The 19,604-nt window shown below is 44.9% G+C and overlaps 1 protein-coding gene across 7 annotated transcripts in view; it reads left to right on the plus strand.

Moving 5' to 3' along the window:
* The first annotated feature begins 14,106 nt into the window (after window positions 1-14,106).
* LOC144615346 (uncharacterized) overlaps window positions 14,107-19,604 on the plus strand; it is a 49,227-nt gene continuing 43,729 nt past the window's right edge. For all 7 annotated transcript variants that reach the window (XM_078442265.2, XM_081794745.1, XM_078442266.2 and 4 more), the window contains exon 1: window positions 14,107-19,490. In XM_078442265.2, coding sequence (XP_078298391.2) covers window positions 14,122-19,490 — 5,369 coding nt within the window. In that variant the 5' untranslated portion in view covers window positions 14,107-14,121. The remainder of the gene's footprint in view (window positions 19,491-19,604) is intronic.

Genomic DNA, 19,604 nt, shown 5'->3' on the forward strand with positions numbered 1-19,604 from the left:
TTTTGATGCCTTTGATTTCCTTTTGTTGTCTGATTGCTGATGCTAGAACTTCCAGCACTATGTTAAACAAGAGCGGTGACAGTGGGCATCCCTGTCGTGTTCCTGATCTCAGGGAAAAAGCTCTCAGTTTTTCCCCGTTGAGGATGATGTTAGCTGTGGGCTTTTCATAAATGGCCTTTATGATCTTTAAGTATGTTCCTTCTATCCCGATTTTCTCAAGGGTTTTTATTAAGAAAGGGTGCTGGATTTTGTCAAAGGCCTTTTCTGCATCGATTGACAGGATCATATGGTTCTTCTCTTTTTTTTGTTAATGTGATGTATCACGTTGATCGATTTGCGAATGTTGAACCAGCCCTGCATCCCAGGAATGAATCCCACTTGATCATGGTGAATAATTCTTTTTATATGCTGTTGAATTCGATTTGCTAGTATCTTATTAAGAATTTTTGCATCCATATTCATCAGGGATATTGGCCTGTAGTTCTCTTTTTTTACTGGGTCTCTGTCTGGTTTAGGAATCAAAGTAATACTGGCTTCATAGAATGAGTCTGGAAGTTTTCCTTCCCTTTCTATTTCTTGGAATAGCTTGAGAAGGATAGGTATTATCTCTGCTTTAAACGTCTGGTAGAACTCCCCTGGGAAGCCATCTGGTCCTGGACTCTTATTTGTTGGGAGATTTTTGATAACCGATTCAATTTCTTCGCTGGTTATGGGTCTGTTCAAGCTTTCTATTTCCTCCTGATTGAGTTTTGGAAGAGTGTGGGTGTTTAGAAATTTGTCCATTTCTTCCAGGTTGTCCAATTTGCTGGCATATAATTTTTCATAGTATTCCCTGATAATTGTTTGTATCTCTGAGGGATTGGTTGTAATCATTCCATTTTCATTCATGATTTTATCTATTTGGGTCACCTCCCTTTTCTTTTTGAGAAGCCTGGCTAGAGGTTTATCAATTTTGTTTATTTTTTCAAAAAACCAACTCTTGGTTTCGTTGATCTGCTCTACAGTTTTTTTAGATTCTATATTGTTTATTTCTGCTCTGATCTTTATGATTTCTCTTCTTCTGCTGGGTTTAGGCTGCCTTTGCTGTTCTGCTTCTATTTCCTTTAGGTGTGCTGTTAGATTTTGTATTTGGGATTTTTCTTGTTTCTTGAGATAGGTCTGGATTGCAATGTATTTTCCTCTCAGGACTGCCTTCGCTGCGTCCCAAAGCGTTTGGATTGTTGTATTTTCATTTTTGTTTGTTTCCATATATTTTTTAATTTCTTCTCTAATTGCCTGGTTGACCCACTCATTCGTTAGTAGGGTGTTCTTTAACCTCCATGCTTTTGGAGGTTTTCCAGACTTTTTCCTGTGGTTGATTTCAAGCTTCATAGCATTGTGGTCTGAAAGTATGCATGGTATGATTTCAATTCTTGTATACTTATGAAGGGCTGTTTTGTGACTCAGTGTGTGATCTATCTTGGAGAATGTTCCATGTGCACTCGAGAAGAAAGTATATTCTGTTGCTTTGGGATGCAGAGTTCTAAATAGATCTGTCAAGTCCATCGGATCCAATGTATCATTCAGGGCCCTTGTTTCTTTATTGACCGTGTGTCTAGATGATCTATCCATTTCTGTAAGTGGGGTGTTAAAGTCCCCTGCAATGACCACATTCTTATCAATAAGGTTGCTTATGTTTATGAGTCATTGTTTTATATATCTGGGGGCTCCGGTATTTGGCGCATAGACATTTATAATAGTTAGCTCTTCCTGATGGATAGACCCTGTGATTATTATATAATGCCCTTCTTCATCTCTTGTTACAGCCTTTAATTTAAAGTCTAGTTTTTCTGATATAAGTATGGCTACTCCAGCTTTCTTTTGGCTTCCAGTAGCATGATAAATAGTTCTCCATCCCCTCACTCTCAATCTAAAGGTGTCCTCAGATCTAAAATGAGTCTCTTGTAGACAGCAAATAGATGGGTCTTGTTTTTTTATCCATTCTGATACCCTATGTCTTTTAGTTGGCGCATTTAATCCATTTACATTCAGTGTTATTATAGAAAGATACGGGTTTAGAGTCATTGTGATGTCTGTATGTTTTATGCTTGTAGCGATGTCTCTGGTACTTTGTCTCACAGGATCCCCCTTAGGATCTCTTGTAGGGCTGGTTTCGTGGTGACAAATTCCTTCAGTTTTTGTTTGTTTGGGAGACCTTTATCTCTCCTTCTATTCTAAATGACAGACTTGCTGGATAAAGGATTCTCGGCTGCATATTTTTTCTGTTTAGCACACTGTAGATATCATGCCAAGCCTTTCTGGCCTGCCAAGTTTCAAAGGAGAGATCAGTCACAAGTCTTATAGGTCTCCCTTTATATGTGAGGGCACGTTTATCCCTTGCTGCTTTCAGAATTTTCTCTTTATCCTTGTATTTTGCCAGTTTCACTATGATATGTCGTGCAGAAGATCGATTCAAGTTACGTCTGAAGGGAGTTCTCTGTGCCTCTTGGATTTCAATGCCTTTTTCCTTCCCCAGTTCAGGGAAGTTCTCAGCTATAATTTGTTCAAGTACCCCTTCAGCACCTTTCCCTCTCTCTTCTTCCTCTGGGATACCAATTATGCGTATATTATTTCTTTTTAGTGTATCACTTAGTTCTCTAATTTTCCCCTCATACTCCTGGATTTTTTTATCTCTCTTTCTTTCAGCTTCCTCTTTCTCCATAACTTTATCTTCTAGTTCACCTATTCTCTCCTCTGCCTCTTCAAGCCGAGCCGTCGTGGTTTCCATTTTGTTTTGCATTTCGTTTAAAGCGTTTTTCAGCTCCTCGTGACTGTTCCTTAGTCCCTTGATCTCTGTGGCAAGAGATTCTCTGCTGTCCTGTATACTGTTTTCAAGCCCAGCGATTAATTTTATGACTGTTATTCTAAATTCACTTTCTGTTATATTATTTAAATCCTTTTTGATCAGTTCATTAGCTGTTGTTATTTCTGGAGATTCTTCTGAGGGGAATTCTTCCGTTTGGTCATTTTGGAGAGTCCCTGGCGTGGTGAGGACCTGCAGGGCACTTCCCCTGTGCTGTGGTGTATAACTGGAGTTGGTGGGCGGGGCCACAGTCCACCCTGATGTCTGCCCCCAGCCCACCGCTGGGGCCACAGTCAGACTGGTGTGTGCCTTCTCTTCCCCTCTCCTAGGGGCGGGATTCACTGTGGGGTGGCGTGGCCCATCTGGGCTACTTGCACACTGCCAGGCTTGTGTTGCTGGGGATCTGGCATATTAGCTGGGGTGGGTAGGCAAGGTGCACGGGGGCTGGAGGGGCAGGCTTAGCTCGCTTCTCCTTAGGTGATCCACTTCAGGAGGGGCCCTGTGGCAGCGGAAGGGAGTCAGATCCGCTGCCGGAGGTTTGGCTCCGCAGAAGCACAGAGTTGGGTGTTTGCGCTGCGCGAGCAAGTTCCCTGGCAGGAACTGGTTCCCTTTGGGATTTTGGCTGGGGGATGGGCGGGGGAGATGGCGCTGGCGAGCGCCTTTGTTCCCCGCCAAGCTGAGCTCTGCCGTCCGGGGGCTCAGCAGCTCTCCCTCCCTTTGTCCTCCAGCCTTCCCGCTTTCTGAGCAGAGCTGTTAACTTCTGACCTCCCAGACGCTAAGTCGCGCTTGCTGTCGGAACACAGTCCGTCCGGCCCCTCCGCTTTTGCCAGCCAGACTCGGGGGCTCTGCTTGGCTGGCGAGCCGCCCCTCCACCCCAGCTCCCTCCCGCCAGTCCGTGGAGCGCGCCCCGCCTTGCCGCCCTTCCTACCCTCTTCCGTGGGCCTCTCGTCTGCGCTTGGCTCCGGAGACTCCGTTCTGCTAATCCTCTGGCGGTTTTCTGGATTCTTTAGGCAGGTGTAGGTGGAATCTAAGTGATCAGCAGGACGCGCGGTGAGCCCAGCATCCTCCTACGCCGCCATCTTCCGGAACCTTCTATTTCTGGGTTTTCTATTCTGTTACATTGATCTATGTGTCTTTTTGTGCCAGTACCATACTGTTTTGATTACTACGGCTTTGTAATATAACCTGAAGTCCAGAATTGTGATACCTCCAGCTTTGCTTTTCTTTTTCAAAATTGCTTTGGCTATTTGGGGTCTCTTGTGGTTCCATATAAATTTTAGGGTTTTTTTCTAGTTAAAAAATGCGTTGGTATTTTGATAAGGATTACAATAATGTACAGGTTGCTTTGGGTAGTATAAACATTTTAAGAATATTTGTTCTCTCAATCCATGAGCATGGAATGTCTTTTCATTCATTTGTGTTTTCTTCAATTTCTTTCATCAGTGTTTTACAGTTTTCAGAGTAGAGGTCTTTCACCTCTTTGATTAGGTTTATTCCTAGGTATTTTGTTATTTTTGGTGTAGTTGTAAATGGGATTGTTTTCTTCATTTTTCTTTCTACTACTTAATCATTAGTGTATAGAAATACAACAGATTTCTGAATATTGATTTGTATCCTGTGACTTTACTGAATTCATTTATCAGTTGTAGTAGTTTTTGGTGAAGTCTTTAGGGTTTTCTTTTTTATTAGTATGTTTTATTTAAACTTTAACAGTTCCCCCTCCCTTTTTTCTTGCCATTCATTTATTAAAGAAACTGGGTCATCTGTTCTAATATTTCTTACATTCTAGATTTCATTGATTATATCTCCAGGGTGTTCCTCAAATTTTTTTAAGTGTTTTATTTATTGTTGAGAGAGAGAGAGAGAGAGAGAGAGAGAGACAGCACAAGTGGGGCAGGAGCAGAGAGAGTGGGAGACACAGGCTCCGAAGCAGGCTCCAGGCTCCAGGCTCCAAGCTGTGAGCACAGAGCCTGATGTGGGGCTTGAACCCATGAACTGTGAGATCATGACCTGATCCAAAGTCAGACACTCAATCAACTGAGCCACACAGGCAGCCCTCCAGGGAGTTCTTTAAATGTTCCTCTACCACCTACACATTCTGTACACTAGGCAGACCTAAACACTTGATTAGATTTCAGGTTTGCTTTTTTTCCCCAGAAAGAATATTTACACCTAGTATCATGTGCTTCATATTGCATCACATGAGGAAGTGCATTAGCTTATATCTCTTTCTTTTTTTTTTGTTTTTTGTTTTTGTTTGTTTTTTTGTTTTTTTTTTTTTTTTTTTTTTTGTATCTCTTTCTATATGATGTGAAAATCTACATCTGGACTCTGATGATGTCATTCTGATCCCATCCATCATAATATTCTCTGTCAGCCTTTTACCTAATTAATAGTTTTTAGCAGCTATTGATAATCACTACTTAAACCCATTATTTCACTTGGAGTTGCAAAATGGTAAAAATTCTTCATTCTTCCTGCATTTATTAACTAAAATACTTCTGAAAGAATTCTCTCACTAGTTATTTGGATTTTTACTTTTTAAAAATCTGAAATCTGAATCACTTACATCTTCAACTTAAGAACAATGACTTAATTATTAGATTTATACAAAAAGAAATCAATGTTCAGTCTACAAATTTAGAAAAATATACAACTGTTTGGGTAACAACAAACATCCATATACTGGTATTGCAAAGCTCTTATTACAAGAATAATTCCTATTCTAGTTCAAAGACTTTTTCAACAAGAAGACTATATGACAATCTTGTAATTTAGAAGTAACTATGTATCATAGTCTCTTGGGCACCTGGCTGGCTCAGCGGGCTAAGCGTCTGACCCTTGATTTTGGCTCAGGTCATGATCTCAGGATTCAGGAGTTCAAGCCCCATCTCAGGCTCCGTGCTGATGGTGCAGAGCCTGCCTGGGATTCTCTCTCCCTCTCTCTCTGCCCATTTCCCACTTGCTCTTTCTCTCTCTCAAAATAAATAACTTTAAAAAAAAAAGAATCTCTGTACATCAACAGATGAAGTAAAGATAAGCACCTGTGGCAAATGCTATGTGGATATCTCTGAATCAAGAACAATATCTGCTAGTAATGGAAAGACTGCAGACCCTGGCCACCCCCATCCAAAAAAAAAAAAAAAAAAAAAAAGTTGTTCAAAAGAGTGTCTGGAGATTTTGAACAAATCCAGACAAGCATGAAGAAGCGTGTCTGGAGCTGAGCCATGGTGAGGAGTATAGATAAGACTTGTCTACAGAAACATAGAGGCTAATAGTCAGACAACAGGTGCTCTGCTCTCTTAAGACTACAAAAAGAGGCAGCTCAAAATTAGCTTGCACACTGTCTTTCCTGGGGTCTCCTCAGCAATGAAAAACTACAAGGCTCCGGGGTTTTCTATATAGAGTATCATGTCATTTGCAAATAGTGAGTTTTACTTCTTCCTTACCAATTTGGATGCCTTTTATTTCTTTATGTTGTCTAATTGCTGTGGCTATGACTTCCAGTACTATGTTGAATAAAAGTGGTGAGAATGGACATCCTTGTCTTTGTTAGCCATGGATTTTTCATATGTGACCTTTATTATGTTGAGGTGTGTTCCCTCTAAAACTACTTTGTTGAGGGCTTGTGTCATGAATGGATGTTGTACTTTATCAAATTCTTTTTCTGCATCTAGTGAGATGATCATATGGTTTTTATCCTTTCGTTTGTTGATGTGATGTATGACGTTGATTGATTTGCGAATACTGAACCACCCTTACATCCTAGGAATAAATCCCACTTGATCATGGTGAATGATTTTTTAAAAGTATTGTTGGGTTCTGTTTGCTAGTATTTTGTTCAAGATTTTTGCATCTATGTTTATCAGAAATATTGGCAGTGGTGTCTTTATCCGGTTTTAGTATCAAGGTGATACTCACCTAATAAAATGAATTTGGAATTTTTCCTTCTTCTATTTTTGGAATAGTTGGAGTAGAATAGGCATTAACTATTCTTTAAATGTTTGATAAGATTCACCTGTGAAGCCATCTGATCCTGGTCTCTTGTTTGTTGAGAGTTTTTTAGTTACTGATTTAATCTCCTTGCTGGTAATCATTCACTTCAAATTTTCTATTTCCTCCTGCTTCCATTTTGGTAGGTTATATATTTCTAGGAATTTATCCATTTCTTTTCAGTTGTCTAATTTGTCGGTGTATAGTTTTTTCTAATATTCTCTTATAATTGTATTTATGTGGTGGTGTTTGTTATTTCTCTTCTTTCACTGGTGATTTTGTTTGTTTGAGTCCTTTCTCTCTCTCTCTCTCTCTCTCTCTCTCTCTCTCTCTTTTGATGATGAGTCTGGCTAGTTTATCAATTTTGCTGATCTTTTAAAAGAACCAGCTCCTAAAAATCTATAAAGAACTTATCAAACTCAACTTATCAACTCAGTGAAGAAATGGGCAAAAGACATGAACAGATACTTACCCAATGAAGACATGGCTTCCAATGAAGATGGCTAACAGACACATGAAAAGATGCTCAACATCACTTATCATCACAGAAATACAAATCAAAATCACACTGAGATACCACCTCACGCCTGTCAGAATGGCTAACATTAACAATTCAGGAAACAACAGATGTTAGTGACATTGCAGAGAAAGGGGAACACTTTTGTGCTGTCGGTGGGAATGCAAACTTGTGCAGCCACTTTGGAAAACAGTGTAGAGTTTGCTCAAAAAATTAAAAATAGAACTACCCTATGATACAACTGCACTACTAGGTATTTACCAAAAGGATACAAAAATGCTGATTCAAAGGGGCACGTGCACCCCAATGTTTTTAGCAGTACTGTCAACAATAGCCAAATTATGGAAAGAGCCCAAAGGTCCAGCGACTGATGAATAGATAAAGAAAATGCAAAATATATATGCAATGGAATACTATTCAGCAATCAAAAAGAATGATATTCTGCCACTTGCAACAACGTGGATGGAGATACAGTGTATTATACTAAGGAAAATAAGTCAGAGAAAGATAAATATCATAGGATTTCACTCATATGTGGAATCTAAGACACAAAGCATGTGAACATAGGGGAAGGGAAGGAAAAAATAAGATAGAAACAGAGAGGGAGGCAAATCATAAAAAGATTCTTTTAAAAAAAAGTTTTTATTGTTTATTTATTTTTGAGAGAGAGAAAGACAGAATGTGAGCAGGGGAGGGGCAGAAAGAGAGGGAGACACAGAATCTGAAGCAGACTCCAGGCTCTGAGCTGTCAGCACAGAGCCGGACATGGGTGAACCCATGGACCTTGAGATCATGACCTGAGCTGAAGTCAGACACTTAACCACCACCCAGGTGCCCCCATAAAAGATTCTTAAGAGAGCGGGAAGCAAAGCATAAAAGACTCTTAATGGCAGAAAACAAAATGAGGGTTGATGGAGGGAGGTGGGCAGGGGATGGGCTAAATGGGTGATGGGCATTAAGGAGGGCACTTGTTGGGATGAGCACTGAGAGTAATATGTAAGTGATGAATCACTAAATTCCACTCCTGAAACCATTATTACATTATATGTTAACTAACTTGGATTTAAATAAAGTTTTTTTAAAAATTAAGGGGCACCTGGATGGCTCAGTTCATACGGCATCTGACTTCAACTAAGGTCATGATCTCACAGTTTGTGAGTTCGAGCCCCACATCAGACTCTCTGCTGTCAGCACAGAGCCCACTTTGGATCCTCTGTCCCCCTCTCTCTCTGCCCTTCCTCCATTCATTCTCTCTCTCTCTCAAAATAAATAAATCAACTTAAAATCTTAAAAATAAATAAATACAACTTTAAAAATTAAAAAAAAAATTAATATGAAATTTATTGTCAAATTGGTTTCCATACAACACCCAGTGCTCATCCCAAAAGGTGCCCTCCTCAATACCCATCACCCACCCTACCCTCCCTCCCACCCCCCATCAACCCTCAGTTTGTTCTCAGTTTTTAACAGTCTCTTATGCTTTGGCTCTCTCCCACTCTAACCTCTTTTTTTTTTTTTTTCCTTCCCCTCCCCGATGGGTTTCTGTTAAGTCTCTCAGGATCCACATAAGAGTGAAACCATATGGTATCTGTCTTTCTCTGTATGGCTTATTTCACTTAGCATCACACTCTCCAGTTCCATCCACGTTGCTACAAAGGGCCATATTTCATTCTTTCTCATTGCCACGTAGTATTCCATTGTGTATATAAACCACAATTTCTTTCTCCATTCATCAGTTGATGGACATTTAGGCTCTTTCCATAATTTGGCTATTGTTGAGAGTGCTGCTATCAACATTGGGGTACAAGTGCCCCTATGCATCAGTACTCCTGTATCCCTTGGGTAAATTCCTAGCAGTGCTAGTGCTGGGTCATAGGGTAGGTCTATTTTTAATTTTCTGAGGAACCTCCACACTGCTTTCCAGAGCGGCTGCACCAATTTGCATTCCCACCAACAGTGCAAGAGGGTTCCCGTTTCTCCACATCCTCTCCAGCATCTATAGTCTCCTGATTTGTTCATTTTGGCCACTCTGACTGGCATGAGGTGATATCCGAGTGTGGTTTTGATTTGTATTTCCCTGATAAGGAGCGACGTTGAACATCTTTTCATGTGCCTGTTGGCCATCCGGATGTCTTCTTTAGAGAAGTGTCTATTCATGTTTTCTGCCCATTTCTTCACTGGGTTACTTGTTTTTCGGGTGTGGAGTTTGGTGAGCTCTTTATAGATTTTGGATACTAGCCCTTTGTCCGATATGTCATTTGCACATATCTTTTCCCATTCCGTTGGTTGCCTTTTAGTTTTGTTGGTTGTTTCCTTTGCTGTGCAGAAGCTTTTTATCTTCATAAGGCCCCAGTAGTTCGCTTTTGCTTTTAATTCCCTTGCCTTTGGGGATGTGTCGAGTAAGAGATTGCTACGGCTGAGGTCAGAGAGGTCTTTTCCTGCTTTCTCCTCTAGGGTTTTGGTGGTTTCCTGTCTCACATTCAGGTCCTTTATCCATTTTGAGTTTATTTTTGTGAATGGTGTGAGAAAGTGGTCTAGTTTCAACCTTCTGCATGTTGCTGTCCAGTTCTCCCAGCACCATTTGTTAAAGAGACTGTCTTTTTTCCATTGGATGTTCTTTCCTGCTTTGTCAAAGATGAGTTGGCCATACGTTTGTGGGTCTAGTTCTGGGGTTTCTATTCTATTCCATTGGTCTATGTGTCTGTTTTTGTGCCATGAATATGATTCTTATATTAGGGTCAGCTATATTTTTGTGAACCTTGAAAGTGGTCAGGCTATTGAATAGCATCGATTGTGTTCTCTATTGAGTTCTACGATGGTGTGAATGTTACAGGCTGTGCTCCAAGGGAATTTTATAATTAGTAACGAGTCCCCAAACAATTGCCGCCCCCACCCCGCCCTCGCCGCTTCACAGTCTTGCAGGCTTAGAGACTGAGAAATCCTAGCTAAGTTTCAGAGGCCTTATTTGCCCATAAGAGTTGACCCTGGATTGGTCTCAGGCTTCCAGCCTGGACAGCTCTTGCAGTGAAAGTTGACTTCCCTGGTCATCAGGTAGAATCTCCATTAGCTGTCAATTCTGAGTAACAACCTTTAAGAACCAAACTAAACCTTTGGGTTGCTGACCTCTCCCTAACATGCTATGGTATCCCTTGTACACGATCAAAATGTTGTAGCTGTACTTTGCCTTAAGGGGAATTGTATTGTCTATAAGGGACATGGGCCATTTCTGCCAATAAACTGTCCAAGCGCATTCTCTCCCTCCCCCTCCCCCTCCCCCTCCCCCTCCCCCTCCCTCTCCCTCCAAAGCATTGTTCATCGTATCTGGTGGGATTTTGTTTCCGGGGAGTAGACACTTGCCTTGTTTCTAACATGAAGTATCAGCTATAGTCCATGGTCTGTATTCCAGAACTCACACTGACCTCTACCTAATGCCTTACTGTCTAGTCATCTGATTTTGAACATTGTTGTTTCCATAGTTTTAACTTCCTGTGTCATTATTCCTTAGTTCCTATCTCTTAAGATGATAGCGTTTTTGAACTACACAGTTGTTAACTTCATGTGTATTTTTTCACACATAGTTATGATTAAAAACTGAAGTGTGAGATGAGAAAACTTCTAGGGAAATGCTTTTATTTTCTGCTTTTATAAATAAAAAGAATGTCTAGTTATTGGGTGCTATCATTGTATACAGCTAGTTTTAGAACAAGGAAAATTCTGAATTGATCTTGTTAACTTTATTTTTTAAATGTTGATTTTTGAGAGAGTAAGCAGGGGAGAGGCGGAGAGAGGGGGACAGAGGATCTGAAGTGGGCTCTAGTGCTTACAGCAGAGACCCCAGTATGGGGCTTGAACTCATGAACCATGAGATCATGACCTAAGCTGAAGTCAGACGCTTAACTGACTGAGCCATCCAGGCGCCCTCTTTTTTTTTTTTTTTTTTTTTTCCAATCCTTATTCACTTTATTTCAGAAAGTGGTAAAATAGCTGTGGAATACAGACCCTGTGAAGAGATCACAGATGCCAGTACTGAAGACGAGCTGCAGGATTTAATTCAAGTATGTGGAGATTAAAGTTCAAGGGTGACATAGCCACTGTAGCCATAATGTAAAGCAACCAGCAGAATTTGGAAGACTTTGGCATTAGCTCTATCATCCTTTGGGAAATGTGAAACTCAAAAACTGCTTTTGACTGCAGGGGATTTCTGGGGCTTTTCCTGAAGTCCTGACCCTTGGCTCTGACCCCTTATTTGAAATTTGGAGAGCAAATTTCATCAGAGCACTGCCACAGTTGTGGACATAGGAGAGGACACAAGCCTTTTAGAGCTCCCCTCAAACAGAATCTCAAGGATTTGGGAACAGAGTAACTATGGCCTTAAATGTGATTATACTACAGCGTTTGAAACCATTATGCCATTCAAATAGGATGTATCACCCAGATGTCGGCATCTCATATATATCTTGCGTGAATATCTTGCTGAAGAACTTTTCTGTAAATCACTCACATGGATGTCCTGAATTAGGGATGAAGTTGCCGAAATAATTTCTAAAAAAAATTTTTTTTTTACATTTATTTATTTTTGAGACAGAGAGAGACAGAGCATGAACGGGGGAGGGTCAGAGAGAGAGGGAGACACAGAATCTGAAACAGGCTCCAGGCTCTGAGCTGTCAGCACAGAGCCCGACGCGGGGCTCGAACTCACGGACCACGAGATCATGACCTGAGCCGGAGTCAGCCGCCCAACCGACTGAGCCACCCAGGCGCCCCGCCAAAATAATTTCTAAAAGAAAATAGTAATGTGCCACATACAGAATGTTAAAAAAAAAAAAAAAAAAAGCAAAAATGTGTTTCAGCTCATTGAGAGCTTAATTTGGGGCTAGATTTGTGAATTTTTTTTTTAGATTTTTTTTTTTAATGTTTATTTATTTTTGAGAGTGAGAAAGAGCGTGAGCTGGGGAGGGGCAGAGAGAGAGGGAGACGCAGAATCTGAAGCAGGCTCCAGGCTCGGAGCTGTCAGCACAGAGCCCGGCGCGGGGCTCGAACTCACAGACTGCGAGATCATGACCTGAGCCGAAATCAGGCACTCAGCCAGCTGAGCCACCCAGCCGCCCCTCGATTTCTGAATATTTCACTCACCCCACAGTTGCAAAGTTTGTTTTGAAGGGAAGAGAGTGGAGAAAGAGAAGATGGTTACTTTCTGAAAAAGCACTGGAAGATTTTTCGTGCAAAATAATAATGTTAATTGAATCTAAATCAAACCAGTCGAGGAAACTTCAGACGTTTCCAAGTTTAGGCTTTGAGAAGTCTCGCTTCCTGGGGTGCCTGGGTGGCTCCATAGGTTGAGCATCCGACTCTTGATTTTGGCTCAGGTCACGATCCCAGAGTTTGTGGGGTCAGCCCCACGTCGGGCTCTGTGCTGAGCGTGGAGCCTACTTGGGATTCTCTCTGTCTCTCCCTCTGTCCCTCTCCTCCGCTCACGCTTTCTCTCTCTCAGGAAAAAAAAAATTAAAAAAAAAAAGTCTAGCTTCCTGAAAAAGGTGAAAAGATGAGAAAAAGATTCAGCATTGATGCTAAAGATTTCAGAAACCTGATTATAGCAACAGATCCATTCCTGCATGAGGCCAGTCTTGGAATCAGTTCCATATAAAAACTATTCCTGTGTGCTAGACATTGGGATTAAGATAAAAATCCCCTCTCTCTTGCATTTTACATGCTAGAGGTTGTGCCAGACCATAAGCAAGGACTAAAAATACATTAGAAAAGGGGCTGTGAAGGAAGTAAACTGAGTGCTAGTTGCAGTATTTCAAGAAAATTGTTTAACACGCTGACTATAACATCCTAAGTGCCTTCTCCATGTGGGCGCACAGAGTGGACCTCTGAAAAGTGGCCTTGTTACTTTTTCTAGATCAATGGCTATGTCCAGTCAAGATGAGATGGGGGAAGTTTTCCCACCCAGTGTAAATAAAGGGCTAGAATTGGTTTCCGGCCCTCTTTCCCAGAATGAATTGCTTAGCACTCCCCCCAAACTCCTCCTACAGACATTTAGGGGCCATCGCAGATTCAGTGGTAGGCCCCCATCTAACAGAGTGGTGAATTAATAATCAGCCATGGGTACTGAGAATTTAGAGGAAATGGCAACATTTTAGAATATCTGACTGTGAAGTGTGTTCTCCTCCCCATCGCCCTAACTGGTGCTTATTTTGCAGGTCAGCTACTTTTCTTGGAAGCAGTATGGCCAGGGGGAGGAAGAACGTCTCTCGGATTTAAGCTTTGAAGAGCAAGAGTTCAAATTGCTAGAGCTGGACTAGCATTTTTTAATTTCCCAGGATGCCAGGTCCTGTGGCTTCCTTGGAAGCTCTGCTCCACTCCCCCACCCTTCCACCCCTCAGAGCTGCGGGAGTGCGGGGCCACCCAGATCTGAGTCCAAGTACTACCTTGCTGTGAGCAGCCCCGGGCCGGGGAGGGGGGGGGAGGGGGGAGGGGGGGAGTGGGGGGGAGTGGTGGCCTTTGCAGGGTGGAGGGAGGCCTGGGCCCCAAGTGATTCTGGGAAAAGGGCCCGCTCTGCTGGTGCGGAGCCCATCTCCAGGGAGCTAATAAAGGTGGCGTAAATAAAGACATCATAAATAAAGGGTGGGACGTGGGCGGGGAGGGCGCACAGTTGCTAACTGCGCGTGCGCATCATGGGGCTGCCATAATGGTTTGGCTCCCGCTCAGGGCCCAGCGCCAGTACCCCACTCGCCTGGGTCGCTGCACCCCGGAGCCTCCGCGTGTCATGTCCCGGCTGCGCCTGTTGGCCCCACTGCTTCTCTTTATGTGGCAACCATTGTGGCTGCTGGTCCAGGCAGCTCAGCCTCCGGAGTGGGCCCTGGACCCTGCCCAGCTGACTTCCGACCCCCTGGAGGCGGCTGAGCCCTGGTCTTCTCACTCCTCTGATCCCCCGCCCGAATCGCCCCAGGCACTTACACCCCCAGCTGAGCCGGGGGGCTTTAATTACCTGGGGTCCTCTGCTCCAGCCCAGATGTTGGCCCCGCCTAAGGAGTTGACCGAGACTTTGGTTCCATTGCTGGACACGGATTCGTTTGGAGAACTACCCCCAGGGCCAGATGAGGATCTGAATCACCAGCTAACCCAGCATCAAAGGCTCCCAGAGGTGGTTCCAGTGCCAGGTTGGGATCAGAATCAGACCATAGCTCCGCCTCCTCATCTCAAAAGTAAGACTAAAACTGTAGGTTTAGATCAGGCCGAAGATCACCAGTCATTTGATTCCAATATGGGTCTCCTGTATCCTGAGGAGAACCTACCTATGGGTTTCCCAGGGGGACCAGATCAACTTCCAAACTTCTCTGAGGAGGCTGAAATTCCTCCACCCTTGCAGAAGACCCCACATCATCTAGAGTCCCCTGAGGAAGCTGAATCTTTTTTGCCCCAAGGGGAGGCTCAGGCTCAGCATCCAGAGCCCTCTGAAGAGACAGAACCATCTCTACTTGAGCAGGAGGCTCCATCTCAGCGTCCAGAGTCCCTTAAGGATGGAAATTCAGCAAACCCACAAGAAGCCCCAGCTGAGCCTTCAAGTACCCCTGAAGAGGTCGAACCTTCTTCAGTCCAGCAGGAAGCCTCAGCTCACCCTACAGAGGCCCCCGAGGAAGTGGAACCTTCTCCAACCCCCCAGGAGGCCCCTGCTCAGCCTCCAGAGCCATCTAAGGACATCATATCTCAACTGTTAGCACATCATGAAGTAAATGTGCTATCTCCAAGTCAGAGTGAAGCTCAGAAGCCAAGCTTCCCCAATGTCACTGTTAAACCTCTGGATCTTACCATAACTCTAACTCAGCCTGCGGAGCACCCTGAGGAGGCTGGACCTACCCCAGTCCAGCAGGAGGCCCCTGCTCAGCGTGCAGAGCGCCTCGAGGAGGTTGAACCTACCCCAGTCCAGCAGGAGGCCCCTCCTCAGCCTGCAGAGCGCCTCGAGGAGGTTGAACCTACCCCAGTCCAGCAGGAGGCCCCAACTCTAGTTCCAGAGTTCCCTATCGAGTATTTAACTCAACTTGCAGTAAGTGATGAGGTGACATCTCTACCTCTAGGTCAGTATCCAGATTATTTAATGTTTCCCAGGGTTATAGGTAAGCCTTTAGATGTGGAATTTACCACAACTCCAGGGCCTGATAAAGGTGTTGAATCTTCTATAGCCCAGCAAGAGGCCCCACCTCAGCCTCTTGAACATACTGAGGAAGCAGAACTTTCTCTAACCCAGCAAGAGACCTCGGGTAAGCCTCCAGAGGAGGTTGAGCCTTCAAGTGAGCAGGAGACCCCAGGTCAGCCTTCCGAGCCTCCTGGGGTGATTGATCCTTCTCTAAGGCAGCAGGAGACCCCAGCTCAGCCTTCAGTGCCTCCTGAGGAAGGTAAGCCTTCTCTAAGCAAACAGGAACCCCCAGCTCAGCTTCCAGACCGTTTTGGAGAAGCTGAACTTTCTCCAACCCAGGAGGAGGCCTTAGCTCAGCTTGCAGAGCTCCTTAATGAGGCAGAATCTTCAACCCAGCAGGAGACTCCAGCTCAGTCTCCAGGGGAGATAGAATCTTCTGCAACCCTGCAAGAGCAACCAGCTCAGCCTCCAGAGCTGCCTTCCAGGGAGGTGGAACCTTCTCCAACCCAGCAGGAGCACCCAGCTCAACCTCTATGGCATCATAAGATGACAGTTTCACCTCCAGGTCACTACCATGATCAACATTTAAACCTGCCCAATGTCAGTGTGAAACCTCCAGATGTGCAGCTTACCATGACTGCAGAACCCACTACAGAGGTGGGACCTTCTGCAGTTCGGCACGAGACTATAGCTCAGCCCTCAGTGCCTCTTAATGTGGAACCTTTTGAAACCCAGCATGAAGCCCCAACTCTGCCTCCACAGTCCCCTGAGGTTGAATCTTTGCCAGTCCAACAGGAGACTCCAACGCAATCTCCAGAATCTACCACACAGGAGAAACTTCCAACACAGCAGGAGACCCCAGTTCAGTATCCAGAATATCCTGGAGAAGTTGAACCTTCTACAACCCAGCAGGAGGCCCTAGCTCAGCAATCACAGGCCCCTGAGGAGGGTGAATCATCCTCAACCCAGGAGGAGGCCCCGACTCAGCTTCCAGAGGCCCAGGAAGAGGGTGAACCTTCCCCTCTCCAGGAGGAGGGCCAGGGTCAGCACCCACAGGCCTCCGAGGGGAGTGAACCACCTACAACCCAGGAGGAGTCCCCAGCTCAGCATCCACAGACCCCTGAGGAGGTTGAATCTTCAACCCAGCAGGTGGCCCCAGCTCAGTTTCCAGTCCTCCAGGAGTCCCCAGCTATATCCCCTGAGCCCCCTAAGGAGGTGGAACCTTCTCCCACACCTCAGGAGCCCCCAGCTCAGCCTTCAGAGCCCGGTAATGAGGCAGAATCTTTTCCAACTCAGCAGGGAGCCCCAGTTGTATCCCCTGAGCCCCCTAAGGAGGTAGAACCTTCCACACAGCAGGAGGCCCCACCTCAGCCTTCAGACCCTCCTGAGAAGGTGGAACCATCTCCAGTCCAGCAGGAAACCCTATCTCTACCTCTCGAGCCACTTAAGGAGATAGAACCTTCTCTAACACAACAGGAGGTACAAGCTCAGCCTTCAGAGGCCCCTGAGAAGGTAGAACCATCTCCAATTCTGCAGCAGTCTCCAACTCAACCTCCGGAGCCCTCTAAGGAGGCAGAAACTCCTCCAGCCCAGCAGGAGGCCCCAGTTCAGCCTCCAGAGCCACCTGAGGAGGTTGTAGCACAACCTCCAGTCCATAATGAGGTGACAGTTCCACCTCTAGGACAAGAGCAAGCTCAGCATCCAAACTTGCCCAATGTTACTGTTCAGCCTGCTGACCTGGAGCTTACTGTAACTCCAGAACCTACTGTGGAGGCTGAGCAGTCTACAATCATGCAGCAGACTCTAGCTCCTCCAGAGGACACTGAGGCGACACCTCCACATCCAGAGCAGGTCCAGGCTCAGCATCCAAATTTGACTGAAGTCAGAGTTCAGCCTTTAGACCTGGAACTGACCATAACTCCAGAACCCACTACAGAGGTTGAAACTTCAACCACGCAAGAGATCCCAGGTCACCCTTCAGAGCCACCTAAGGAGGTTGTAGTTCAGCCTCCACTGTTTCAGGAGGTGACAGTTCCAACTCCAGGTCTGGATCAAGCTCGTCATCCATCGTCACCTAATGTAACAGTTCAGCCTTTGGACCTAGAGCTTACCATAACTCCAGAACCCCCTATGGAGGTTAAAGCTTCTACAGCCCTGAAGAAAACTACAGCTCCTCCAAAGGACCTTGAGGTAACATTTGCACATCTAGAGCAGGTTCAGGTTCAGCATTCAACCTTGAATAAGGCCACAACTCAACATTTGGACCTGGGGCTTACTATAACTCCAGAATTCAATAAGGAGATTGAACTTCCTCTACCTATGCAGGAGACTCCAATTCAGCCTCCAAAGCCACCTGAGGAGGTTATTGGAGCTCAACCTCCAGTATATCAGGAGCAGACTGTTCTGACACCAGGTCAGAATCAAGCTCAGCATTCATCACTCCCCAATATAACAGTTCGACCTTTGGACCTGGAGCTTACCATAACTCCAGAGCCCACTGTGGAGGTTAAAACTTCTACAGTCCTGAAGAAAACTACAGCTCCTCCGAAGGACCTTGAGGTGACATTTCCACATCTAGAGCAGGTTGAGTCTCACCATCCGACGTTGACTGAGGTCACAGTTCAGCCTTTGGACTTGGAGCTTACCATAACTCCAGAATCCACTACAGAGGTTGAACCTTCTCCAGCCATGCAAGAGACCCCAGATCAGCCTCCAGAGCCGCCTAAGGAACTTGTAGCTCAACCTCCAGTATATCAAGAGGCAGCAGTTCCAACCCCAGATCAGGATCAAGCTCAGCGTCTGTGGTTGCCGAATGTAACAGTTCAGCCTTTGGACTTGGTGCTTACTGTAACTACAGAACCCACTACGGATGTTAAACATTCCTCAGCCCTGCAGCAGACTACCGCTCCTCCAAAGGACCTTGAGGTGACATTTCCACATTCAGAGCACATTCAGCATCCAACCTTAACTAAAGTCACAGTTAAACCTTTGGACCCAGGGCTTACCGTAACTCCAGAATCCACTACAGAGACTGAACCTTCTCTAACCATGCAAGAGACCCCAACCCAGCCTCCAGAGCCACCTAAGGAGGTTGTTCAGTATCCGTCCCAACAGGAAGTGACAGTTCCTACTCCAAGTAAGGATCAAGGTCAGCAACCAACATTGCCCAGTGTCACAGCTCATCGTGTGGACTTGGGGCTTACCATAACTCCAGAACCTACTACAGAGGCTGAACATTCTACACCCGTGAAGGAGACTACAGCTCCTCCTCCAAAGGACCTTGAGGTGACACTTGCACATCCAGAGCAGGTTCAGAGTCAGCATCCAAACCTGACTGAAGTCACAGTTCCACCTATGGACCTGGAACTTACTGTAACTGCAGGATCCAGTGTGGAGACTGAACCTTCTCCAACCATGCGAGACACCCCAACTCAGCCTCCAGAGCCACCTAAGGAGGTTGTAGTTCAATATCCATTCCAGCAGGAAGTGACAGTTCCAACTCCAAGTAAGGATCAAGGTCAGCATCCAGCATCACCCATCATCCCATTTCGTCATGTGGAGCTTACTATAACTCCAGAACCTATTACAGAGGCTGAACATTCGACAACCCTGAAGAAGACTACAACTCCTCCCCCAAAGGACCTTGAGGTGACACTTGCACATCCAAAACAGGTTCAGAGTCAACATCGAAACCTGACTGAAGTCACGGTTCCACCTATGGACCTAGAAATTCCTGTAAGTCAGCAACCAGAGTCATTTGAGACAGGTTTTCCTCCAACAACTGAACATCCTGTGGTGCATTTTGTAAAGTATACCTCAGAAAAGGCATACACAACTTTAACTTGGCAACCAGAACAGAATGCCACCACAGACCTCAAAATATGTGAGCGCTGTACCTGCAAAGAGGAGACACTGTCGTGTGTTGGTCTCAGCCCACAGCAGAGGCTCCGCAGAGTGCCCGTGCTGGAGCCCGACACCTACAACGGCACCTTCACCATCTTGTAAGAATCGCCTTTACTTGTTTGTTCTCTGCCTCCTGCTTGACATGGCAGTCTCTTCCTCAATGTCGCCCTGGGCCTTCCTCATCTCCCCAACCACGTTGACTGACTTTCTGT

This window comes from Panthera onca (assembly GCF_046562875.1).
Source record: "Panthera onca isolate mPanOnc1 chromosome E1 unlocalized genomic scaffold, mPanOnc1 haplotype 2 h2.Chr16_ul_12, whole genome shotgun sequence".
Taxonomy (NCBI): domain Eukaryota; kingdom Metazoa; phylum Chordata; class Mammalia; order Carnivora; family Felidae; genus Panthera; species Panthera onca.